The sequence below is a fragment of the Labrus bergylta genome, chromosome 14 (assembly GCF_963930695.1).
Source record: "Labrus bergylta chromosome 14, fLabBer1.1, whole genome shotgun sequence".
Lineage (NCBI taxonomy): Eukaryota > Metazoa > Chordata > Actinopteri > Labriformes > Labridae > Labrus > Labrus bergylta.
In genome coordinates, this window is record NC_089208.1 from 19,918,679 (window position 1) to 19,946,384 (window position 27,706).

The 27,706-nt window shown below is 41.7% G+C and overlaps 1 protein-coding gene across 2 annotated transcripts; it reads right to left on the reverse strand.

The window, feature by feature from the left end:
* Positions 1 to 596: 596 nt before the first annotated feature.
* LOC109983553 (pecanex 3) lies at positions 597 to 27,394 on the reverse strand. 2 transcript variants are annotated; one of them, XM_020633316.3, is made up of 36 exons: positions 27,014 to 27,394; positions 25,622 to 26,109; positions 24,394 to 24,602; positions 24,207 to 24,312; positions 23,870 to 23,909; positions 23,604 to 23,699; positions 21,357 to 23,099; positions 18,606 to 18,735; positions 18,054 to 18,223; positions 17,667 to 17,724; positions 17,407 to 17,548; positions 17,138 to 17,295; positions 15,776 to 15,929; positions 15,038 to 15,070; positions 14,758 to 14,929; positions 14,562 to 14,672; positions 14,356 to 14,447; positions 14,141 to 14,250; positions 13,090 to 13,195; positions 12,897 to 12,989; positions 12,653 to 12,803; positions 12,365 to 12,509; positions 11,803 to 11,980; positions 10,660 to 10,768; positions 10,205 to 10,334; positions 10,068 to 10,126; positions 9,759 to 9,974; positions 9,058 to 9,311; positions 8,711 to 8,941; positions 7,661 to 7,764; positions 6,807 to 6,954; positions 6,468 to 6,698; positions 5,528 to 5,802; positions 5,267 to 5,436; positions 3,829 to 4,241; positions 597 to 3,645 (listed from the first exon to the last, which is right to left on the reverse strand). In XM_020633316.3, exons 2-36 carry the CDS (start codon positions 25,772 to 25,774, stop codon positions 3,493 to 3,495), a joined length of 6,843 nt encoding a protein of 2,280 aa, XP_020488972.1. In that variant the 5' UTR covers positions 25,775 to 26,109; positions 27,014 to 27,394; the 3' UTR covers positions 597 to 3,492. The 2 variants fall into 2 exon arrangements, with proteins under 2 accessions (XP_020488972.1, XP_029133067.1); XM_029277234.2 differs by having other exon boundaries at positions 25,622 to 27,394.
* Between the last annotated feature and the right edge of the window lie 312 nt (positions 27,395 to 27,706).

The window sequence follows — 27,706 nt, forward strand, 5'->3', positions numbered from 1 at the left end:
TGGTAATTTAATTTAATTGCAAATGCTCTATAAAATACCTCTCCTCAAAACAATACTCTGAATGTATTGACTATAAGCTCAACACAGACCTGAATACTGCAACAAACTGAGAACATCACAAAGGAGCTTCTGACCCACAGAATCATCCTGACGTGCTGCAGAGGAGCATATGCCTCTGAGAGAGTGAAGGTACGTCTGCTAGCAGAGGAGAAACAATCACCGATGCAAAACATACAGCTTGGTCAGCAGGCTTACTTAACTGTGAAAATCAAAAGACATGTAATTAAAGTTTCTGCCAAGGATTGAAGCATTTTCCTGTCGAATGGATAGAAGTCTGCATCAGTGGCAACATATTTAAGTTACTGACCATAGTGAGCTAGAGCTAAACAAGGTTAACTGCTTGTACACTTACTCTAATTCCCCAAGCATTTTGTAATTTAGAGAGCGTCTCTGAATCATTCGACTGAAGAGGAAAGAGGACAGAAGTGATATTGTGGTGTCACCATCATTTCTAAGGTTTCAACATAAGTAATAATTAAAGTAATGTCCAGACAGTAACAGCACAAAGGAAGAGAAAATGAAGCCACTCACAGCTGTTCGTTTGAAAACAAAGACACAAAAACCTTTAATTTAAATAGGAGAAAAAAAAATCACATTAAAAAAAAACTGTACAGAACATTAAACGACGACTTAAAGTTCTTAAATAAAGACCCCGCTCCCAAAATAACTACAATAATAAAAAAAAAACAAGTGGGATGGTGTATGATACATTTTGTGCAAAAGAAGTTTGAACTGATTCTTCCCAAACTGCACATTTAAAAGTGAAGACTGCCCCTCTCCACTCAGCCCCCCCCTCTGACGGGTAAACACAAGAGTCCCTCCCCTAAACCTCAACATGGCGTCTTAAATGTAAAAGAACCCCAAAAATCCAATAATAATAAAATAGATTTATATTTTAAATATATATTTATATACCAAACATGCTGTACATAATATCAGAGATTGAGAAATCCCTTTTTATTGACACCCACGTCTGACTGTGAACTTGTGCTTTCCTCACTCCCAGCAAACATTAAAAAAAATAAAAAAAACAATATTAGTCCCTGGTGCTTTGGATTGAAGATGAATGAGGAGGAAAAGAAAAACAGAAAACAGCACTGATCAGAAAGTCTCTGTTTTTCCTGAGTTGAGGGAGTTACTAGTGTGTTTTTAAAGAGGGAGACTGACGCACTTTTGTCTGTCGTCGCTTCTTCACAGCCAAGACTGACAGAAATCTTAAGGCTGCAAATACGCTTTACAAAAGATAAGAGGCTTTAATTGTGAACCTTGTTCGGATTTTGTCAGAATCTGAATGTGTGAGTGAGTGGGGGTGGGGGTGGTGGACAAAACGGCGCTCAAAAGATAGAGTGATAAAAAATAAAAAAAACCTCAAGAAATTTCAAACAGAGTCCTCTTTTGTAATGTGTCAGTGTGACCCAGTACTCAACACGCCTCAGTTTTTTTTGTCCCTTAGGCCAAAAAGCTCCACAGGAGAAGTCAATTTCTCTCCCCGTTATAAACCCTGAGAACACTGGCCTCCTTTTCAAGTTTCTCACAGGGGGAACTCCACTTCTTAGAAAACATTTGCAGAGAGAACGAGCACACAAAGGAGGTTTCTTGTATCATGTTTGAAGGAAGATGTCATTTCAGACTGGGCACACTGGGACAAAGCACTGAAGGGGAAACATCTGTGTCCAGCTTCTTTGCATGGCATGATCGACTTCAACCCTTTAAATCATTTTTTTCATTTGCCTTTCACAGTGGTGGAACAAACAAACAAAAAAAAAAAAGAGTGCAAGAGTGGGAAAGAAACCAATGTCAAATGACTTCTCAGGAAATACTTCCAGTTATTTTACACACTTTAAAAAAAAAATACCAGCCATTGGTGAGATGATACAAATGTGATGACACCAAACAAATTAAGAAGAGGGAGGGGTGGGGAGTACAGTCGACAGAAGGCAGATTCCCAATTTAATACATCAGCATACAATATTGACAAACCCCATCAAAGATATCTGTAAGACAATATTAATCAAATAAATATTCCTCCTTTGCTTTCAGTATTTATTCAGCTTGTTTATTTCCAACTAAAACGTTGGATTACCTGTTGTAGAGACAGCAGTAGTGTAGTGGTTTATTAGTAGTAGCAGGAGATGCAGAAGCAGTAGTATAGAAACAGGAGGGAGAAAATAGAGCTCCCTGCACAAAGCCGCCTGGGTCACTGCTATCGAGAAAGTCATGAAGTGAGCGTATCTGATCAGTGGGGGCCTTGTTGATCGGTAATCCAAAGGAAACAAACTCAGTGCACCTTACACACTGAGGAACTCTTCAAGTAAAGTCAAAAAGAAAAAAGAACATTCCACTCACCAAACAAAAAAAGGCTTTAAGTGTCTTACCCTCCCAGTTTGTTAGTTTGTGATCAACACAATTTTCTCAGATTGGAATTATCCTCCACTCGACCGGGATCCGAGTGCAACTGTTCCATCCAAAGTCATCCCACCTCTCCAATTTGCTTGCCAGATTCAGGACTGGTGTCCCTATCTACATAAACTGTAAACTAGCGGTAAAAGCACCACATGTTGGCAGGGATGAAGGGGAGTCTTCTTTTTTTATTCCCTGAAACTTGTTCAAAGATAGACCTGTCGAGTGTTGATGTGGTCAGGCACCTCTGTAGGAAATAGGCCAGAGCACAAAGATGATGATTTTGGTGTGAGGATCGTTTTTTTTCTTCTTCTTTTCGAATATGTTTAATATGCAGGAAAGGAAAAGATGACCCAGGGGCTCCTGAACTTGGTCAATATGTTCAGTCAAATATAGTCTGAAACACAACTGAAGGTCCAGTGAGGGTGGTCTAATTGGGAAAAACAAAACAAGGCTTATCGTGGTTTCAACATATCTTTCACCTGCATATACAGCAACATAATGTTTCTTTTTTAATTGGTTATGCAAAGAAAAAAATTGCTGCAGATGGCAAGTGAGAGAAAGTCAGAGTCGATCCTCTTTTCTCCAGTATAGAAAAATAATAAATCCTCAAGTAAAATATCCCTTTTAATTGCACTGGCCTTTCTGGCCTGTCACTACTATTTCAACCTCATGGTTGTCCATAAAAACACTGCGCGCCTTCATTAGAGAAAAAGGAGAATATCTTCAAGCCTATGAGTCATGATGAAATCTGACTTTGGCTGAAAGGATTTGACGATCTGATCTACATAAGCTCAGCATGCTGTCAGATGTTTTACTCCTTTGGCTGACAAGGAGAGGGATGATGTGTGTGACTGAATCTATCCGGTATTGCAGGGGCCATTAAAGGATTTAAAAATCATGTAAAGCTCAGTTAAACAAGGGTTGATGGAATGAGTCCCAAAGGGTGGAATAAGTCTGGGGTCTGGTCCAGATTCGACCGCAGTGTGCTTTCGCTGCAGAGAATGTCACTCGGTTTCTCCCGGTGCAGACTCAGCGCAGGTGCTCGAGTAAAGGCAGCTCTGTGGATTCCTCTCGAGGGGTGGGGGGGTCCCCTGCATTCAGCAGGGTGGGGTCCAGCTTCTGTGTGGCTCCCAGAGGATCTAGTGTCAGACTGACCTCTTGTAGAGGTGCCGGAGGAGCAGGCTGAGAGAGAAAAGACAAAAAAAAGTATCCAACAAAATCAGCATTACAGCACAGGTAAAGACATTGGGGTTGACAGAGATGAACTTTCAATACTAATGAGTCTCTTAACAAAAAGCCAAAAATAAACATATTTTGTTCAAGTTACATTTGAGTGAACAATAAACACAGCAGCAGCCTCCTCACCTGTGTGCGTATGGTCTGTACTGGTCCTCCTTCAAGCTCCATTGCAGCTGGTCCATTAAAGCCCTTCCTGCTTGAAAAACTCCACTTGCCAAAGTGGCTCTCATAGTGAAGTCCGCTGCTCTGGCCGAGGCTGAGGCCAGCCCGCTGGCCTGCTCTGTGCCCGGCACTTTCCAGGAGGGTTGCGGTGCAGAAGCGCTCTGGGCCTGGCAGAGGTGGAGGAGCCAAGGAGCTGCTGAAGGAGAGCTGTGAGCTGGACAGTTGATGGCCCAGGAGCCCCTGGATGGAGGACGTTCGCTGGAGGGATGAGAGCAGTCCTGCCTCCATCCTGCCCTCTGACTGGCTGAGAAGAGCTAAGGGGAGAGGCTGTGGATGGTGAGGCCAGCTCTGGGTTGGACCTAAAGGGTTGTCTGTACCTAATTGGGAAAAGATGTTTAGCCTGCTATTATTATTTGGCATGTGATAAAGCCTGTGGTACAGAAAGTATTGTTTTTGATAAGTGATCAAAGTAAAACAGAAGAAGACCCAATTACTGTATTATTTCAAACTTGGCAAACTAATCTGACTTTGACCTTAATAACAGTTTTTGATCCGAGTATAGAGCATGTCATGCCATTTACAGGACAGCAGGCCTGAATTCCTTAAAGGCAATCTGTGTGCAAAAATATATATCAACATATATTAAATTTTAAACATCAGCTATGACTTACAGCTCCCCTTTTATACAGAATCTGTTTTTAGCATTGTGTCTCCTGAAACCAAAATACAGGGAAGTGATTGGCATTCAATTAAAAAAAGAAGGAAACCCCACTGCCACACACTTCAATCATTAAAAAAAACCAACTCCAATACAGAAACATTTCAGCAAAGCACATTATCTATAGCTGTAGGCTGTAGACTATGTAAGTTAATTTGAAGGTTTATAAAACATGGACTGGAACTACTGGTTTTGTCTCGGTAAATAGTAAAATATAGGCACTTAAGCTTTTGTCAGGCAGCCATGAAGTGCAGAACAGATTCGTTTGAACAGAATCTTGATTTTGATTAACTGGGGTGAGGAGGTCATGAGAGAGTTTTAGTGGCTGACACATAGCTTCCCCGGTAACCATAGCAACCTGCTCACACCTGACTCCATACTAGTGAAAGAAAGAACGACACTGAGCTACTGACTAAGCTACACTCCTAGCTGCGTGCACAGAATAAAATACAATAAGCCAGCACTGAATCTGGCTACAGCCTTTGCTACGATGCCACGCAGATGTCAACCTGAATACCACTTATCACAACATAATTTGCTGTACCGTTAGCTTGTGGCTAAGGCTTACGATATGATAACAAACTTTAGTCTTTAGATGTCCAGAAATTCTCCTTTTTTCACAAAACTATTTAAAACTATTTGAAACTAAAGGCTGAGGATACAGTGTTTTGTTTTGTTTCTTACCCAAGGGGGGCTGGACAGTGGTGATGTGGGACTGGGGGAGGCTGGAGGCGGGTGTGCTCTGGGTGGTGTGAATGGCAGGGTTGGTGGAGATAGAGGTGGAGCCACCTCCACAGTCTGAGTCCTCAATGTTTCCTCCGCTGTTACATCCAGCACCACAGCCCTTCTGTAACCTGCAGAGAGACGAGTAACAAAGTGGAGACGTTTAAACAACCATCTCCGTCCTTTGAATGCAGTCTTTCTCATAAAGTTTAGACCACTTACCTGTCCCAGCTGCTGATGAGCCAGGTGTAAATGTTGTGTGGGCTGACGGGCCCTCCCCACACAGACCGGAGCTGGTTGTGCCCCCCTGCATATGAGGTGGTGAGGGGGGACACATAGATTGGGTAGCCGATGGGCTGGTCACATGAGGAGTTGATCATGTTCCTCAGTGCCTGTTTGGCATTTTGAATGCTGCCACGCTCAGGGTTACGGTTGCGCAGGAAAACCAGCTCCTGCTGTTGCCCTGCCCAGAGCCCACGCACACACTCTCTGTTCACCTGTAGGAGGCAGCACAAAGATGGATTAACTTAATATAAACATCTTTACATCCAGTGTTTTACAAGGTCACACTCAAAAAAGTTTACTTAAAGTTCAGTTCACACAAATTAGAATGAACTGGTTCAAAGTTCCCATTCTAAAATCCTGAACCAAGTTCATAGACCAAAAAGTGGACTGGTTCACGTTCATTTATGTATTTATTTTTAGCATGCATAAGCTTTATTCACTACGTAACTGTTACAGACGAACATTTCAGCATTAAGCATTGTGTGACAACACAGGTAGACTCATCACAGAAAAAAACAGATAAAGCTTCTATTTCAAAAAACATTCCATGTAAGATGCATGCCACGTGCTGCATATCATACTTTGGCACACAGTGCATGGCATCTCAGAACATGAGCAGTGGTTCACTGTCTCCAAAGTGAGTTACGCTTATATTCTCAAACCTAAGTTGCAAATTGGCTCGTTTAGTTCACCAAAGAAAAATCAACATGCTCATTCAGTGTGTTCAGATAAACACTGATTACATTTATGTGGTTTAGATGAGGAAAAGCATGTATGCAAACTGAATTTTGTAAAAAAATAAAAATTACAAATGAACCACAACAACCATTAATCAAGTTGAAATAATAAGACCCAAAGAAATAGGAAGCGCTGTGACCTTTATGACTCTGAAGCTGAGGAACCTCTTGTTGAGCATGATGATCTTGTACTCGTCACTGCCGTCATCCATGATGTGGCGGAGAGCCAACAGTGAAGGCATGTTAGCTAGAATAGCGCTGCGCCACACAGGGTCACCCTCATGAGATATCAACATCTTCTCCTCATTGGCAGTGATGGCATCATACAGAACCATAGGATCCTCGTACTCATCTGGAGATGTAAAGTGGTCCTGGAGGAAATGCAGATTACAGTGTTAGGTTAGAATAATAACTGCCCCACTCCCTGCACAAAGTCTAACAGCTTTTTTTTGTTTTCACATTGTGAGAGGCAAAGCTACCTGATGCAATTTGAGGGACATCCGCACTCCTGGCGCCACAACTCGATTCAGCAGGTCCATATCTGCAAACACCCATTCATCCCTGGGAGATGTGATGCGGAAGTCGCCCTTGAAGAGAGCATGGAGGCCGTAGAGGAATGGCTCCAGGCTTTAAACAGAAAACAAAAAAATGAGTCTTGCATACAACTAGATCATGTATGTGCAGTGCCAGGTAGCTATAGTTAATGAGAGTACAGTCCACTAGATGTCCCACTGACTGTATATAAAGACGACAGACACGTCACCACTTGCTCCTATTGTACAAAGGTGGAAAATTGAACCTGGGAGGGACGCTGACATACTGCTCTGGTTTGGAGCTAAAGTTTAAACACCTATTTCACTTAAATAAAACCACAGAAATACCACAGGTAGGGACAGTCAGCAGCAGAACAGATTCTGTTTTTCGTTTGAAGCAGACACTCATGGTTACAGGAAGTTAAATTACTTCATTGTTAGTGTTCGTTACCTTTCCTATCCCTGTTCTTTTGGGCTAATCCAGTGCATACAGCGCTGCAGGAGCTGCATATGTCAACAAGCCTGTCAAACATGGTGTTTTCACACCATTTTTTAAATTTTAATTAACTAAAAAAAAAACTTAACTTCTCAAAAATGAACACTTGGACATAAATCACCACAATAAATCTAATTGTAAAGACAGAAACAATTTTTTAGAAAAATTTGACATGTATTTAGGTGGAGCTTATGACCTATACTGCAGCTAGTCAGTAGGGGGAGCTCCAAGTGTTTTGGCTTCACTTTTGGGGAGCTCTCATGTCACTCATCTTTTTATACTCTGGTCTGGGCTGGTTGTTTACCTTGCAGACATGCTGTGGGAGGCTGTTCCCAGAGCTCTTCTTCCCAGGATACAAAGCCCGAAACACATGTTGACCAGCGGAGAATCTCTTTCACAAGCCACCGGCTGCAACACAATTCAAAGGTCAGGATAAACACAATTTTTGCTCTACAAATACTTTTCAGATTGGACCAGGAGTAGATTTTTGAATGAGCTTCTTATTACTTAAAGGGATGGATCATATTTTTATAAGTGGGGTTGTATGAGGTACTTGTCAATAGAAAGCCACAGGAGATGTTTCAAGCTCAGCTCCTTCACTGAGAAACAGATCAGAGTGCTGGCAAAGAAGCTAGGCTATTTGTAGCTGTAGACAGGGTACTATTGTGTTTTATTTTATAATAAAACCAACCTTGAAAATCAATGACGGTGTTAGTGTACATTATTTTGAGAATATTTTCATTGCCTTACTTTGCTGTCAGCAAGCAACTTTGTATTAGCAGTACTTCAGCGCACCACATACTTCTTTCTCCGCCTGCAGCGAACTGGGTGTATAGTGTATGAGTCAAGTTGGATTTTGCCTATTAGACTGATTTTTATATTTAGAATTTTGATACAACTGCATCCCAGTTTGAGATTACCTGAAGCAATAAATGCAATAAAGATTGTTCGGCTGACTGAGCATGTAAATTGCTGTAAAGTTTGTGAATATAAGTCAGTTTTCTTTTTTAAGTCTTTGCTAAGTGGACCCTCCTGTGGCTGATACACCTACCACTGCCAAGTACCTCATACAACCTTTCTTCAAAAAACAAGAACTATCACTTTAAAGTTCCAATATCAGAAATATATAATCGTTGATTCTCATGTCAGAAACACTAAGTGTGAAAATCCATGTTGTGTTGTCATTAAAGAATTGTGTTAGGCTGAGAAGAGTAGCATATGCAACTCAAACAAGCAGCTCCTGGCTCCATGGTGTCGTGCATATCCACTTTTCTGTTTCAAAAAACGTCAATAATTTATTGACCACTGGTTCAGCCCAGCAAAGTATCAGAAGATGGTTAGCTAGTAGACTGACCGTTTGACGCCTGCTGTTGCAATACTGAATCCAGTCCAGGTAAATCATGCAGAAAGAGGAGGGGGTAATGCCCGAGGCCCTGTGGTCGTAGTCTTCATCAATATTCAGGTTGAAGGTGGGGTCACTGTCTACGTAGTTAGGCCCAAGACACGGTCGTAGAGCCTCTTGAATGGTTTCATTGGACAGCCACTCTTCCAGCTTAGAGGAGCGACTCACGTAGTAGATGATGCTCTATTCAGGGGAATGATAAAACAGAGATTTGAGCCTTGAGCTGAAAACATGGCGTAGTTAAATTAAGGCAAAAGGCATACTTTAAGAGATTAAATACATTGAAGTCAGTGGCTTACCTTGACATAATAGGTGATGAGGATCTTACGAAGGTCAAATACTTGCAACATGGAGGCTGCATTGTTGTCGCTGATGCTGTAGCCCTCTAGTACGTACTTAGTGGCGGCCACCTCCCAGGCCAGCCAGCGCTGTCCGAAGGCAGCATTGAATGACAACATGTGTGGGAGGTGACCGGGCTCACAGCAGCAGCAGCCCTCGTCTTCCTCCACTCCCTCTGTGATGGCCTCTACCTCCCTCTGCTGACAGTAGGTACCTGCACAGAATAGAAATGACTGTTTTAAACAAAAAGCCTCCCAGTATTAAGTTGTAGGACTCTAGTCTGTAAAACATGATGCAAAATAAACATAAATTACACTGTTTTTTTCAATTATTTGACTGGGCTAAATTAAGAACTTTAAGAATAAACAATCTGTGTGTGTGCATAATTCAAATGTTTTTATAAGAGGATATAGATTTATTGTTTTAGACTTTAAAGTCCGTCTTTACTGGCAAGTGATCTTTTTTAGCTTCTTGAACAACCTTAAAATAAACCTGCAGCCATGAAACTGATTTTATTTTCCGATGGATAAAAATACACTGAGAACTGGCACAAATGAAGTATTAGATAAAAACTTAACAAATAATGGTAATGGTATGGAAAAACAATATCATTCTAAACACAAGATAAACACATCAGTCCCCATCATTTCATGTTGCTGACCTCTGAACTCCAGACCCCTTAGCTGGAAGGTGACCAGGCCGTTGCCGATCTCGATGATGTGCACCAGAGCGTTGAGGTAGTCCGAGGCGAGGATGAAGCAGTCGCCGGTGGTGTAGTTGCCCCAGCGGCCGAGCAGCAGGTCTCCGCAGAGGCTGTGCTGCAGAGAGCGCGTCAGGTGCTCGTAGAAAATGGAGTTCAGATTGTTGTCGTCCGCACCTTTAAGAGTAGCCCAATTCCATATTTATAAAGCGATCACCAAGAATAGTTTAACAGTGACATTGAGAACATGGGGCATATGTTAGAGCATACCTGGGTTGCGGTCCAACTGAGTGGCGAGTCTGGTGTTAGAATGATCGACACGTTTGGTGCTGTAAAAACAACATATGGAATCAGACCTGGATGTAAATCCTGTTATATCAAATTTACATAACTTTTTAAAAACATACTTGTAGTCTCGCTCCCAAAATTTCACAGGTCTGGTGTATGATGTGACGAACACAGCACTGCCTAGGACAGGATTGAGAGGGGTGGAGAAGATGGCTGAGAAGATGGCCTGAACAAAAAGCACAGCAGAGTCTGAAGTAACACGAGTTAAGGATATCTCCTTGACATCAAATGATCTGCTGAAAGGTCTTTAATCCCCTTAATATTCACAGTCCTGGTGACTTCCTCTGGAAATGTACAATACAGGTATAAGAGGAATGAGAAAATTAAAAATACAATAAAAACAACACTTGAACAATATTACCATTTAACATTAAAACTCTGCAAATGAAAGTTTCTCAATATAATCAGACTAAAGCAGTAGCTCTGTCTCTTTTGCTCTGGTATAAGCTTGTGTAATAAGATTAAGTGGACAATACATTGTCATGGACATAAAATGAATCAAACTAAAGGATACGGGGCACAGCAAAGGGTTGAGCGAATGCGTGGAAGGCCGAGCCCCAGGTGATCTGCCAGGGGGCGATGTATGTTAACACAAAGCGCAGCTTGTACAGCAGGTCCCACATCTGAGAATGACAAGGACAAAAACATTAAAAATACAATATTTATGACGACATAGACACTTAACTATTTATACAAGAGACATTAAAGACACTCCCTCCAAGGGCGTTTTCACACCTACTTGTTAAATTGTTGCATAATTACCTTAAGTTTGGTCTGTGTTCACAAGGGGGATATTTACAAGCGTTCTTAAGTGTGTGATGTTTGAGCAAAATGCTCTCTAATTGGTCTGAATTTCTTTCGGGGGAAAATCTGGGCAGTTAACAAAGACTAATTGACTCCTGTCTGGCTGTGGCTGCTTCAAAGCCACTATCCAATTTCAAAATGGAAGGACAACTACACAGATGGATGTTGGCTCTGTTCATTGGTTTTTATATTTTTTGCATTTATCACTGTAGGCAAAAGATAGAGTTTTTGCAGGTCAAAAATAAGGCCCTTATCGAGACGGTTCAGGAGAATTAACGTACACCTTCTCCTGAACTATGACCTTCTCCTCCACAAAAATTGTTTCCAAAGATCCGCCAGATATGCTTGTGGTCTTCAGAGTTTCAGCAATGATAAATATAGGTCGGTTCATATTCTCCCACAAAAAAGACCAACCTTTCAAGCGGTCTTGGAACAGTTGTTTGATCTGCAGTGATTGACAGATTTCACACAAGTGCTAACTAACCGCTCTAATTTGGCAAACGGATTCGGATACGTTTAAACCGAAAAAAACAGGTAAGGTGTGAAAACATCTTGGCATTGGACAACACCACTCTATTTACTAATCAGCCTACAGCTGCTGTGCAGGTCCACTAGATGACATCAGTGTTGGGTGTGGTTAAAGGTGCCGCAACGCATTTCCAATCAAACACATCCATCAGTGATGTTGAGCGTGATCAGATCTAAATATCAAACTTTCAACTAGACAGGAGAGTCAAATTTTGTTTGGTGTTCCTTTTCACATTAAGCAGCCTGACGTGCACCTAACAATGAAATGCAATCATTTCATGTTATTTGTGTTCAAATATTGGAATGACAGGGTGTGTGTCCTTACCTTGCTGAATAGAATGGACATGAAGTAGTAGTCGATCAGGAAGGTTTCTGAGAAGTGTGGATAGTCGAAGTGGAAGAAGAGCGTGGTGAAGCACAGCGTGACGTACTGGTGGGAGGGGGCGCAGAAAGATGAACGCAGCAGCTTCATGCCCGCTACCGAGATGAAAAGAGCCCGGCTGCTGGAGGGGTCGAGAAGAAGAGGAAATCAGTGACACAGATAGACATGAGGGGCTCAAACCACAGAGCGAGAAATAAAATGAGATCTCTAAACCCAGATGCAAGCTTCTGGCTGCCTGTGCTAAAGATGAACGGAAAATACATCAACCTTTACATAGATTCATGTAAAGAATAACTAATATATATAGATTAAGAAGGGGAAAAGGGTAAGAGATTTATTACCCTTTAACACCTAGCACATCATGCAGGAAGCAATACACCGTTTTTCTGCAAGTCCATTAATTTAATGTTCCCGTCTATAGCACATTTCATTGGGGAGCAGAGATGGAGAACTGCACAGAATCTAAATGTGAAAATGTTAGGAGATGTTTCGAGTCAAAGCTTACTAGATGTCCAGCTCTTTATGGTACTGTCCCACACTCCGAGCTTCAGTCGTAAGGGAGTTCAGCACCACCGCCGGGTAGATGAAATATTTCTCCACACACTGCAGCCACGCGTACAGCTTCTCAAACCACATCAGCTGAGCAGCATCTGGAGAAAATGTTTTTCGGAATAGAGAGATGAGACATTCAGCAAAGGGCCAAGGTCGGACCCAAACCCACTGAAACTGCGATGAGGACTATAGCCTCCATACACAAGTGAGACAAGTTTTAAAAGAACAGCCAGACACCCACCTCGGACTTCAAACTGGCTGTACTCTCTGGAGCGGAGCACAGGGTGAGCCAGGCAGAACCATGGCAGCTGTTTGCGGAGCTGAGGCAGCAGATAGTGTGTGATGAAGCCTACAACTCCAGCCAGAATGTACAAGACAAAGCTGAGAGCAGGCTGTGGATCAGGGGAATAAAGAGGGAAATTAGCTAAATTATCGTCTCAGAAATGTGCTGTAGGTAAAGGATCATAAACCCTGCTCGGACTGACTTGAAGAGCGATGAAAACTGTGCTGGCACTGATGGCGAAGGTAATCACAGCCATAAGGGGACACATGATGAGATCTGAATGCAGAATTTCTTTCTACAAAGAGACGTGGAGAAGGCATAACACTTTAAAATTACTGACGCCATGAAATTAAAAGTGAAACGGTTTATGCAGGCGGGTGAGCACTGATCTTTACCACAGAGTTACGCAGTTTCTCAGGAAGAGGGTCCTTGATCTCCACAGGGGGTTCTTCTGGTGTTCGGTTCTCCAACTCTGGAAATAACTTAGACCGGACCAATGACCTGAAGGAAGAGGTATAAAAATATCCCAAAAAATCAAAATGAGAACAATGAAAAATCTGAGGTGTAACATCAAAGGCTGCGCAGTGTGAGCAGCTTGTCAGCAGCTGAGCAGCAGCAGCATCAGTCTTCCATCACTGTCTAAACAGGGTGTGTTCAGGCTCTCTTATGTGCGTGGGTCACTTGTGTTTTGGCATCACTCATCGGCAATTACATAATTCTTCCTTCGTTTTCGATGATAAAATTAAGAAAATAGACATTACACCTAAAATGATGCTTTAGGCTGCATTTGAGATCCAGTAGACAGCTGCAACAATTAAACAGAGATGTGGTTGGCACATCCAGAGTGTGTTTAATATCTGGGACAAATAGTCATGCAGTGGAGAAGTGCTCAAATTTAAGTTTAACTGAAATCTGTTATAAAGTTATAAAGCTTCACTCGCGGTGAGCCTGTTGTCAGGAGGCTCGGTGTATAGAAGGTTTAAATTTGGAATATGGTATCGCACCTCAATCTTTGCAACAAACGAGGAACATGACAGCGGACATCTATCTCTCTCTGATCCCCAACAGAGCAAACAGACGCTACTCGCTATACTTAGGCGAGTGGTAGAGAGCAAGGCGAGTGACAAATGTAGTGTATGTGATGGGAAACACTGTAATTGATGATTTAAGTCTTGTGGGTTAACATTTCAGGTCAGAATCTGTGGACACGAACTGTGAAGCACTGATTCAAAATTAGAACACAAAAATGAACAAACTAGCTTTACACTAAATAAATGATTTTGAGTCAAAATGTCTTTTTGCAAAGTTGCTGACATGTATCTGTTAGACTCCATGTTCGGATGTGTTTCTTCTTCAGGTGTGCAGTTTGAGTTAACACATCACACGTAACTGTTAATCCATCATAAAATCAGGCTCATGTTGACTATGGTAGAACCAAATACTGACCAAAGGATGATGGGATCACTGCTTTGGCGGCTGAGGTGGTAGGATAAAGCCAGGAGGAGGCCACAAAACACAGAGAATAGTACTGGCACATGGGCATCCCCCCACGGTGCCTAAAGGAAAATAAAAACACTACATTAAGGACTGCCATAACCAATTAATCTGAATCATAATCTGTACACTTCAATTATCACACATGATGTTTCTGTTTGACTGACATTGATAGCACCAAGGCAAAATCCATACAGCAGAGCAGCCACCAACACGCTGCGTAAGAGGCTAAACAGAGACGAGAGCGGGCTGGTAGTGGCTGGGGGGGGGGAAACAGAGAGATCAGTCAGTGTTTAGTCACTCCAACACTTTCTCCCTAATTTCCTCACAAGATATGACATCATGCTGTCTGACTGTGCAGACATGTTCTTACCAGTTCCACCAAAGACATGCATGTCGATCTGCTCCAGCAGACACATCACAAAAGTGTTGACCTGAGGTAGCAACCCAAACAGGAAAATGACGGGGAAACACAAGGCAAACACTGTGGGACAAAAGAGAGAAACATGTAAGGCACACGCACTAAACAAAATAAATGCTGATGTTTTGAGTCACGTGTGAAAACTTACCAACGAGCATATCCCTGACACAGAGCAGGAACTGTGCAGAGAAGAAGGTGACACCGTAGAGGGAGAAGGGCTGCAGGCTGCCAGAGCGCCCTGATAGGTCAAAGATCCAGATCATCACACAGCACAAGCAGAAGTACACTGGCCGACTGTACACGATGATCCAGTTATGGCCCTGTGCAGTAAAAAAAAGGAAAAGACATGGCATAGTTACAGCAGAACTATCAGGTTTTTTTGTGCTGAGTGGATTTTAGCAAATTAAACTGGGGAAACCAGTACTCACGTGCATGGGAGAAGCTGCATCTGGTTGTACACTCTAAAACAAAGAGGCAGAAACTTTTAACACAGGAAAACAGGAAACACTCAAAGGAGTTTAGACAGGGGAAATACTTACAGATACTTTATACTGAAAAAGTTCTCTATATTCTACACAAACATTAAATAAAAAAAAGAATTGCTATATGGAAAAAATATATACAACTTTTTAAATCAGGGAACAAACTGTGCAAATGGAGCATGACTGTGTTAATACACTTCCATCCTATTTAATCTTATCAATAAAAAACTTAAACTTCATCTTGTTTTGGAGTTTGACAGAATTTCTACTGGATGTCTGAAGCTTGACGTAAAGTTGATTTATAGCCCAAATATTCAGCAATCTATCTGTTGAGTATATGGACGGATGTCTGGCATGAAAAAACTTAAGGCAGCTATCTTGCATTTAATATTTCCTCATGGCCGCTGAGGTGCTGCAAATAGTAATAGAATTAAAATATGAAATAATGTAGCAGTCTTGACGGAGGCCGTAGTGTGACCAAATCAACTTCATGGTTAAAAATCAAACTTTCCATTCAAAGTTGAATTGCCAAAACAGTGTCTTTCTTTTTGTTAACATCTTTTAGGATGTATCTATTTATTTTGGAATTAAAATGTTAATATGCAATACTAAGACGGAAATAAATACATATTATAATACACAGATTCCAGCCATTTTGGTTTTTTATATCCAGAGGAAAAGTACCTTCAGTAGAGAGTATTGGCAGCTAGCAATGACCAGGCAGAACTGGAAGACCCAGATGTCCCTGAAGAAGCCCTGGAGCAGCAGTAGGAACCCCAGGAATGCCACCAGACTGGCCAGCACCACAGCGAACACGTTCTCTCCCACACGCCGATTCCTGTCAACGGAGAGCAGAGAAATTGATAACTTGAAAATCATGTTGGAACCCGACTGTGTCAATAAGCTCTATACAAATATCACATTATTGGATAAAGATAATTTACATGATATGATACCTTCTGAACATGTAAAATGTTAAGGGACAATGAACTGTTGAGGACTGACCTTTCAGCACTATGACACAGAGCTTAAATGTAAATCTGTAGAAGTAGGAGTTCATTTTGGTCTGCATGAACTATTTATTCCCTCGATAATAATGTATTAAATTACTCTACAGTACATTGAGGGAATACAAAAATAATCAAAAAATAAAGAAACTATTAAATTATTTACTGACGGACAAAGGTGTAGGCGGATGCTTAAACTTATTCTACCGACTCTTCTGACAAAACGAAATGCTGACAGGCAACCCTCTAACTACTACTTCTAAATAATATCAAAACTTTACAGAGCTTTGAACATTAACTACAATACAATACAAAGCAAACACTTATATTCAAAAACCTGTTTAATGAAAGGGTAATAGGAATGAAAAGCTAAGATGACAAGAAAACAACCTAAGCATCTAAATTTTTCTCAGATTTCTGAATTTAAGTAACAGACTTCTTCTGTAACTTGAAATAAGGATGCACTACACTGGTGGCACTCAGTTATCTTTTGGCTTTGAAAGCTGTCAATAAACGGATCATAACCTCTTCAGCATCAACAATCAGCGGCCTCTTCACAGAGGCGCTGTGGTTTCAACTGTTCTAGAGAAACAAGAATGGTTTGTATGACAGGTTTGGACTAGACTTTGTGCACCTTCTTCATAGATTACTTGCTCTGCTTGCATTTTTTAATATATTTTTTCAAACTATCAGGACGCCGTTCACTGCTTTGTTCACTGTTTGCAGTCAACTTTCGTGTCTAGTATTTTTTTTATAGAGTTTACTATTGCTTCACTTTCTAAAAATAGTACAAATATTTGGGCAACACATTAATAATTAATGAAACATTCTGTTTGGATTTTTTTGTTGCCAGGGCAAACATTTTTTCTTAAAGAACAAAGTAAACAAAGGGATAAAAGGGATTAAACAATGCCATACATAATTTATTACATATTGGTCAATGATATCAGGGACAACCAAATACAAAGTACTTCATTTATTTCCCAGAAAAAGAACAGAGTATTATTTCTCTCTGTCTGATTCCAGCAGTCTAGCCTACCTGTCCAGTAAGGCCAGAAGAGCCAATCGATCATATCGAACCCTGAGCCACTTCCCAGGGAGCACCCAAAAACGATAGTACTGTTTGGGTTTGGCTTTCTCCTCAATCATCAGAGTGTTTTCCTGGGACTCTTGTAGAGACTCGTGATCCAGATCAAACTAGATACAAAGTGAGAAATCAAGAAAGAGAAACAACAAGATCAGTCTGACGTAGAGAGTATCCCGACTCTTTTACATAATCTACCACATCAAAAATCTAAAAATCCTAACCTCGGGCATTTCCAGAGGCACCCTGCGCACCTGCATACCCTGTAAAACCACAGGTCTAGGCTGGAGCAAGGACAGGACTGGAGCCCCTTCTTGGACCTCGGTGGAGGTGAAGCTTGAGGACTGGGATTGTCTCTCCCTTTCCCTGCAAGTAAAGATTTCATGGCATAAAGTTATAGCTTTTTGTAATTGATTTCTTGCATCAAATTCAATTTTATGGTCTTCATAAAAAGGCCACCTTGTAAAAAAACATCTTTACTTACTGAACTGGATCCTCATAACCACCTCCAGCAGGTCCGAATGTGTAGGACCTCTTCACTCCTGTAACACAACACAAAGAAAACTCAAAGCATAAGAGTTATTTACTAGATACATTTCAATAAATGATACATTTATTTTAAAATGTGTTTTTTAAGCTTTAAAATCAACATAAAACAGAACAATCTAGAATCAACCAGACCGACCTTAGTCTCCTCTCAGCGTAGTGTTTTCCTGATTCTAAGTCAGGCAAATAACCCATGCATGCTAGCCTTTATTTAAGGATGCTAAGCTAGGCCTCTCCTGGTGGTTGCTTTGTTTTGAAATGTCAGAAATGAGAGCCTTATTTTAACTCTCAACATTCAAAAGAATGTTAAACGCTACCAACTCACCACTCTCGTCAAAGAAATAGTGCACGGCCCCCTCGGATGTGTCGTCAAAGGTGGAGGCCTCGTGGATGCCGCTACGGGGCAGTAGGAGTGAGGAGGCGAACTGGAAGGCCGAGGGAAGTGTGCGCGTCCGTGAATGAGAGGAAGTCCTCGCTCGCTGTAGGTCCTGCAGGCTACAGGAGCAAAACCACAAAATGTTTAAAATTGAGCATCATCTTAAAAATGTTATTTTGGTAGTGTTGAGCATAAAATCCATTAATCCTGTTGATACTGATATGTTCACTGAGAGATAGTTTGATTTATTGACTTTTTATGTTAATTCTCCAAAACTTGCTGTGAATATTGTTTATTTTTTACCAACCTTGAAATATGTCCTCTCAATACAGTAGTAATAGTAAGAATTTTAATTGAGGGTGCATTATTCCTGAAAACACTAACACTGAAAAAACTGTTACTCAACAACTGCTTTCATCATTTTAAGCCTTGTAGACTTTACGGCAGATAAAGTCTCAATTGAGGCAGGGTATCAGCTAAAACCCTGCTGAGTTGACGAACCTGGGAGGGGATCCCATGGTGGACGGGGGCGGTGTAGGGTTGCTCCCAGCATTGTGTCTCCTGCGGATGGCCTGGGTCCTCTTAACACTGCTGACTGAGTCATGCTTGCCCCCATCCTCTGCAGCCATAGCTAGAGAAGGGTTATCAGTTACATCAGTGCAGTAGGTTACATTACAGTATCAGTGTACAACATACAAGGTACAATTAGTGTCACATACTGCATGTCCACCAAAATCTACCTTAGCTTATAACTAGACTTTTAAATGTCCATGAGTATTAAAAGGTGAAGCATTGTGCAACATTATAGTCCAAAACTATTTACCATTCTCTATTTAGTCAGCTAGAACAACCCTACATTGGCACATGTTAATGAGAATTGAGTTTCAACATGTTTGAATATTGTGTCAACTGTAGGTTAAAGTAAATAAGACAAAGAACAGCCCAATTCTGTTAAAGGCTTTATATGCGATTTTTTGATCCAGCAGATGTCGCCCTTGAGCTCCAGCATGAAACCAAAACAACTTGCGCTGCATTGTTGTGTTAGCATGCTAATGCTAGCGATCTTTATTATGCTCGTATCTTCACACTGCATGTAAATTTACCCGAAATGACCGTGATCTAGAAACGCTTACGTGACGTTCAATTAAGCAGTGAGTACAGTATGTTATTCCTCTTTTCTCTAGTCCCTCAGTTAAACAACTTTTAAACGCGAGGGGATGAGCCGGCCGGTCCTGGCGATGTAAACAAAGTGAAGATAGGACTCGGAAAACTCTGAAAACATCACAGACAGTGGGACTCGGGTGTTACACCCATTGTAGACAGTCATGACTCAAAGTTATTTTCAGAGGATATACTTGATTTATATTACATTTAAGTGTGAAAAATCGCATATAAAGCCTTTAAAGAGTCATTTGATTTGTCCAAATATTTGTGTTCTAATGGACTGAAGGACAGCTACAGTTTAAATCCAGCACTGGCTTCCATAGGAAACTACAAATAATGAATTTGTTGATGCTCCTAGAAATGTCATCAATGGCTGTAAATGGATTCAAAGTTGTTTCTTCAACTATACTTCATCTTCCTTTGGGAACAATGCCTCACCTGGACATCTTCCTTAGACACTTGACTGACATTAGTCTAACACGAGCTCACAGTGTATTGACTTTTATAAAGTGTTGGACAGTGCAGATTGTGAAAGGTGAAACATGGATTTTTTTTTTTTTAAATAAATGTTACGCTTACTTAAAGTGATACAGAAACAGAGTGTCTAAGCATTTTTACTGAAAGACATGAAAATGAAACCAACATAAACACTCAGTGATTGGACAAACCGAGCTAGAATGTTTGCAGTCATGAAAATCTCCTGTTTGACATGTTGCAGCTTCTAAAGCACACCAGTAACTTGTAAGTGGTTGAGTGCACCAGGATGTACAAAATCATGGGGATCAATCAAGTGGAGGTAGAGGACAAAATGAGTCTGTAGTTTGATTTTCATCTCTCTCATTAAATTATTTATTTGAACAGGTTTTTTTTGTAGTTGATTTTTTTTAAAAGCTCTCTGCCCATTGCCAGTTTTCAACACGCTAGTCCACCAAAGACAGTAAACCCCACATGGCTTTCCCCCATTCTGTTGTTTTTTGTTACACATTGAGGTATTAGAAGGTACAGCCAGTAGCTTTTTCTTAAAAATTAAAATACAGACTTAGTAGTACTGCCACTCAATCATCACTTTTGGGCCTCCATACATGTGTGGTGGTGACTGTGTCTGCAGAGAACCTGTCCTCTGCCTGCATTTAATATTTTGGTTTGACTGACTCAGGACTATTCTTGGCAGTGAGCTGATGTGTTTCCCCTGGCCAATCACAGTGTGCAGGTGTTTTTAAGTGTGGATACAATACAGTGATTGGACACGAATCAAACCGGCTAATATGACGGATGTGGCTGAGGGCAAAGAAGAGAAATATAATCAGGATAAAACACATTCCAAAACGAGGATGAACCTTGGGTTGGCTTTTATCTGCTGACGCAGAGTTGGTCGACTTTTTGTTGGACAGGTAGGTGTCAAACACTGCTGGTTAGCATGTGCTAGCATGCAATGTATGTACAAGCAGTAAACATACACACTGCATCCTACAGTGAGTGTGCTCTTCTGGGGGGCGATGAGTGCAGCAGGAGGGGCCCAGTTTGAATGTTGTGTTAACAAGCTGCAAAGGGCAACGCTACTGACTCCACCTTTAATGTGGCTTTATAGAAATATGACCAAGAAGTCATTAAGTAGCAGCTCCTTTTATTCATCTGAAAATCTTACTTATTCATGTCATTTGTAAACTACAAGGATGAGTCATAAATCTAGAAGCTCAGATTTAAGGTCAATGATATGCTTACTTTCACTTTCATGACTCATATTAGCCCTAAAATGATGTGATGATAAATCACACTGTCAAACAACTACATTTGCAGAGAGTCAAACACTGTGCTAAGCAGCAAATATCATTCCAATATGATTATACTGTTTGTCAGCACTGTTTATACATTCAATGAGTATTATCCTTCTTCAGCTTCAGACACTTGGTGTTCAATTTCAAAGAGAAAACTTTGCTGTTGGAAGGTTGAACACAAAGTAATTAATCCAATATAGTTGGATACAACACTCATAACAAACATTGCTCCATCCCAGGAGGATCATCCATTACATACACCAAAAAGACGAATAGGTCATCTAATAATTATAACATTCTGGACACGACTCACCTCCACCCACAGCTCCCTCTTCAACCAGCTCCTCTGTCCTCCAGCCCATCTGGTTTCCAGTCCAAGAGCCTCCGAGAGAATCCAGCCGATGATGATGAGTGCCAGGGAAGCCGTCAGTGTGGATATTGCGAGCTTCCAGATCAGACTTAGAGATGGTGAGAGTGCGAGGTGCAGGGGTGGAGGTGGAGGGCATCGTAAGTAGAGTAGAGGGCAAAACCGCTGTGGTACTCTGGCCTCCACCAGCCCCGTCCATACTGAGCACTCTAGCATGAGTCTTAGCACTCGCCGTGCTTGAGGAGCGCTGAGCAGCACGAGAATGCGAGGGGCCAGTAGGTTCAGGTAAATCCCCTTCTCTCGGAGAAGGCAATTGAGCAGCAGCAGGGAGTGGGGATGTAATGCCAGTGTTAGCGAGGTCAGGGGAGTAGCAGGAGGTAGAGGAACTCGAGTCGTCATCATCATCGTCATCGTCGTCGTCGGAGCTGTATCGCCTCTGAGAGCCCAGACTAGAACCAGCGCTCATGTCGCTGCCATCGTCCTCGTCACTGGAATCTTCAAACAAACTTTCACTGTAAGCCTTTGCTCCCAGTCGGTTTCTTACTGGGATGTAATCTCTGTGTTGTCTGTGATTGTGATGACGCCTGTAGGAGCCACAGTCAAAACTACTACTCCCCGCTCCAGCTCGCCTTCTTGGAGCTTTCCTTCGGCCTGGCCTGTGCCCCACACTACTGCCGCTGGCCCGCAGCAGCTTTAAGTCTTTGGGGCGCACAACCTGCTGGGCTTGAAGAGCAGATTGGTCAGGCAGCAAAAAGGGGGTAGAGGATATAGGCAAAGCAGGCTCAGAGCACACCAGACCCAGGGCCAGCCCTGAGGGCACTGAATTGGCTTGCCTAGGTGGGGGTAGAGGAGGAACTTGTACATTTCTGTCTAAATCACAAACCTCTGAGTGACCACTACTTGAAGGGGAAGAGTTCTGGAGTGGAGGGTGCTGTGCAATATCACAAAATAGAGGTGGCAAGTCCTCTCCTTCAACAAGCGTCCTGTCCAGCCCCTGGCTGTGGGAGAAATCTTTGGAAGGGGATCGAAGTAGCACACTGTCCGACAGGTTGTCAGTATCACTGCCACCCTGTCCTGCCGGATCCTCTGTGGGTCTAGGGATGCTGGAGCCTATTGTTGGTGCTGAGCCAGAAGCCTGTGCATCTGCAGGCCGTGGCTGGCTGAACGAAGGACTTTCCAGCTGAGTGGAATCAGTTTTTTCACTGCGGTAACTGCTAACAGTACTTAGTGTCTCACGGTCTGTGGTGGCTCCACCTGCACTGAAACAGCTGTCTGTTGATCCAGCAGCTAGCGCTACCCCACTGCGGCTGCCTGGGTGCTCAGTCCCTGGTGCAAACGCTACAGGATCAAGGCCCAAACCCAGGAGATTTTCACTCAGCTCCTCACTTAAGCTGCTCTTTATGAGGGGGCTGAGGGGAGTATCTCCCAGACTCTCAGATTCAGCAGAGGGGCCAAGGGGAGAATAAGCCCCCAACCCATTGTCCTCAGGACTCTGTTGAGAGAGTTGTTCGGGTAACTCCTCCACTTCCTGCAACTGTTCTTTCTCACCTCCATCTTCTTGACTGGAAGGTGAAGGGGGGATAGACATACAGGCTCCAGGTTCTCCAAACCCAGCTGACACTCCCATGAGAGCAGGGAAATCCCCTCCCAGAGCAGCAGCGATGCAGGACTGGACCACACCAGGAGCCCCTTTACATTAAGAAAGATCAAACTCAGATTGAGATGCACTTTGGAATACAGGGGGAAAAACACAACTATTATTTATTGTTTTCTTAAATTGTGGCTGCATGCACTACCATTCAATCTAATGGAGAGAATTTAGAATTTAGAGCCATGTCTGCAATGGAATTCTATTCAATTAAGAAACTGTATTTGTTCCCAGGGGGCAAATCAAGGGAACAAAGAGCAGTAGCATGAAAAACAAAACAGGAACAGCCAGTGCAAAGTAGACTCAAAATATATATTACAAAATGAAAGAAGTACACTTTAGATGTAAGTGGACAGTAACTGGACTAACAACGGGAAATAAATATGTAAAAAGCTGTATGAAAGTACAGCTCTGTACACAAAAGAAGTTGTACAGTATTGTTATGCCCAAAGCCAGGGCTTGTGAGTGTTACTTGTTTCCATTCAGGAAAACTTGGGCGGTGTTCATTGTGTGTATTGTTTATGTTTATTGAAAAGTAGACTTACTAATGGTGTCCTGGGAACTCTGGCGTAGGATATCACGGTGAGCTGACGTGACTATCACATTATTGCTGCCTTGTTCCCTCATTAGTTCTTTGATATCTAAGGTCAAAGAAAAAAAGCAGCTGTGGATATTCAAAATACGCAAAACTGGCAGTTATCTGTGACATACAGTTCATTTTGTTAGGACAGTGTAGGAAAAGACTTAAGATTATGAAATGCAAGCAACTTTTAAAAATAAAAACGGGTACAAAATCTAATCTGATATTTACCCTTGGTACCCCCTGAATCCTCCAGCTGAGGTAAGAACTCCTGAAAAGAAAAATCACAGTGAATCAAAAGCGGTAACCCATAAACATGAACTGTATAAACAATATCATTGTAATGATATATTATAATATATAGCATGACAACATTGGGATCTAATAAAAAAAAATGTAACCAGCAGTCTGTATCGAGGACTTAAGAAATGTTCTTAATCATTGTCTTAGCTACACTCATGTTCAGGCACACTCTTGTTAAAATTTACACATTTTCCCTCAAGTAAAAGTGAAGGTGGAGGAGTAACCGTGAGGACTGAATGCCACTGGAAAACAAGGAAATCCTCACCGAAACCTGGTTCAATCCAAACAGAGAGTGCTGAGAGCTACAGCGGACTGGGGGTGTTGAATTCACTTTCCGAAACACAGTCATCTCCACTCCAACATGACTATCCCTGTGAGAAAAAAAAATTAAAGCATTAACATCCCTGGGATTTCTAATCTTTCTACTAAATCAGCCAGAAAATATTTCTTACCTGTGATGATTCCCATCATGGGCACCTGAGCCTTCATCTCCATCTTCCATCTTTGGGGCGTCCGCTGTGAGTGAGGCTTGCTTCTTCTCCACGGTCTCCCCCAGGTCAAACATAGCGTGAAGCCGATAGTTTACCACTTTGATGGCGGTGAAGAAGACAGCCACCACAGCCGAGTACACCCCAGCTACCACCAAGCTAGGAGGAAGAGCCTGAAAAGACAATAAAAGAAACTGAGTAGAAATACAGAAATGGGACAATGCTGACTATTGCTAGGAACTATTGTTTGTGATTATTTAAACAATAGCTGTAAAAATGTAAAATACAACAACCTTGAACTACACACGGTGCTTGATTCCTATTATTGTAGCAAATGTCCCTTGTTCCTTCCAATTAAGAAGCTTATTGAGAACATTTCTCTAAAATAATGTTGTACAAAAGGAAAGGCTATTTAACTGTACTCATTAAAAAAATGATTATGGTGACTCTGCCATCCTTTTGGCCACTGCAGAGCAACCATGAAAAACAATGGATTGCACATGGAACCACACATTTTAAGCTTTTGTTTAAGAAGAAAAATAGAGCTTTCCTATGGGGTTAACAAAAGTAATTTGGAACTGAGCTACAACACAAATGTGAGCGAATCCCCCACACTTTCAGTTTTAAATTCACATGTTCAAGATGTTGCTAGTTTCCTGCTCTTACAATCACATACCACACTTCATCCTGTTTAGCTTACACCCTGAATACAAGTTCAATGGATGATTCAAATGTAAATTTGCAGCATTTTCTTTCATTTTACCTTCTATTGACCTGCTTGTCCTACTGGACTCCAAAGTATTACTGCCTCCAAATTAACAGTATAAAGTCGGCAGGTGAATGTAGCATAGTTTATTTTTGTGATGAAAAAAGATATTAAGAAAACCCACTTTATTTTTCATTTGCTACCGTTTTGAATAAGGTGTGTTTCAATTATGAATGTTTTTATGATCTCATACAGATTTCATATTTAAACTACATGTAATTTATGCAATGGTCGCCCTTTCACCTGTCAACCATGTATTACCAGTATGTAAAACAAATCCCTTGTGCAGCTGTCACGTGCAGTAAACAAAAACTATTCTGCTCGAGACGTTTCATAAAAGTTTTCTAAAGATGTATACCTGAATTATGGGGTTTCCCTAATTTATTTGGCATAACTGGCAGTAAGATACTGTTAATTTTTGCTTACCATGTACAGCAGAAAGGGGAAGGCCAGGAGAAATATCCACAGGTAGAGGTGGAAGCAGTTTGAGAAGGTGCTCTGATGGGGGTCCACATACCATCCACCTGTGAGTGAGGCCCATACCCCCTGTCGCAGTATCTGAAGAGCTTGGGAACCCATTTCCACCTCCAGATTCAAATAGAAGCTGAAATGCTTCCTCCAATGACGTAGCTCAAAAAACTGTGCTGTAGTTCGAGCCACAGTAACTTGTGTCTATGATGGCACTTCCATTGGGGATGGCAGGTTAACCAAGACTGGTTCATCAAGGATTATAGTTTTGCGTCTTGGATATGTATACTTCAGTTGAATTAAAGAGTCCTTGCATATTCTCGTGCCAGTATGTGCTCTCTCTCTGCACCGATGTTGCCACACTCTAGCCTAATCCTTGTTGAGTAATCAGGAGAGTGACTTTTTGGCACATTGGTAACCCACTGACTGTATGAAAACACATTCATCTGTAAGAAAGATCAAAACTGGTTTGTTTCATTATTCCAGGCTACACAACGATCATCACATTCAGTGAGGACGCCAGGCCATCACCAGTTCATGGAAAAAAATATCTGCAATATCAAATTAGAAATCTGTCAGCACTTTCAAAGTGTCTTTTGGGTTTATCTCTACTGAAGGAACTTCTCTATAACCCACATTGTGACTATGACACATTATTTATTTTTTTATAGTTTCAAACTGATCTTGAATTAATTTAGAAAATACATCACAGCGTTTGTCCAACACTTCACTTCTTAGACCTTTATCATTCACAGCTGCTATATCAGACTGTATTTATGCCTCAGATCACTAAAACAACTACTTTAGCAGATTGTACGTACTGTGATGATTCAAACTAGACTGACTTGTATCAAAACAACAATGAAACTACATCCCACAGTCAACATTTACATGTCCAGATTTTCATGCCCAGGCCAATGCTGAGCTACCAAGATTAAAGTTTTCTGTTTGACATTAAGCAGGCTAAAACAGGATATTTAGCTTAGCTTTCTCCTGGTGGGGTAGACTCACATTCAACTTCCTACAATCACATCGATGAATCTGCAAAACACAATCCCAAAAGAAGCAGCGCACACACACACACACACACACACACACTACAGCAAACATTTGACACCATGAGAAAGCCAGTTAGGCCTGTATCAGCACTTCAACCTGGGTAATGTCCCCTAAAAGCGTAAACTGGGTAAATGTTAACGACCATCCTTGCAACAACAAGCTTAACCCCTCATCGCTGAGGTGACTCTAAGTTGCTCGTCATTAGCTAAGTGCTAGCGCGGCTCGATACGTTAAATAAATGTGCTCAAAGTGAAATGTTTCCCCACATTTTGGGATCCCAGCATAGCTTACAATTAGCATTAGCTGTCCAGCTTGCCTCATATCTTCCTTCCTTCCTTCCTTCCTTCCGCATCCACAGTCCTCAGCAAAAAAAAATAAAAAATCTCAGAGCTCTCCTTCTCAGGATGCTAACGAGCCAGGCTGTCCACAAACTGTAGCTTCACTTCTTTTTTTTTTTTTTTGTTGGCGTTGGCTAAACTAATCATTGTTTTCTGGACGGTCCCTCGTTCGTCCTCGGCCGTCAAAGGTTGACCGACATGCAGTGGGAGCGGTGGTCCTCTCTCATGACGAACGACAGCTGTTTATTTGGCGTAAACTGGTCCCTGTGTTTTAATGTTTCAACGAGCTAGCCGACTGGGTAGCCAGCGCTAGCTAACAACTAGTTGACACACACACGCACGCACGGACGCAAGCACGCAAGCACGCACGTACGCACGCAGAGAGAGAGAGAGAGAGAGAGAGAGAGAGAGAGAGAGAGAGCGAGAGAGAGAGCGAGAGAGAGATTGCCATGGTGCTGATTGGTCCTAGGCACTTACGTCATGGGAAGGACAATTTTGTTTTTACTTTAAATAATAATACTTTTACAAGTAACATGACAGAAAATATATATGTGTTTATTCCAATAAAGCATAGATACAATTAGTATACGTCCCAAAATAAACAATGACGTCATAAAAGCAAGGCAAAAAGATAAGATAAGATATG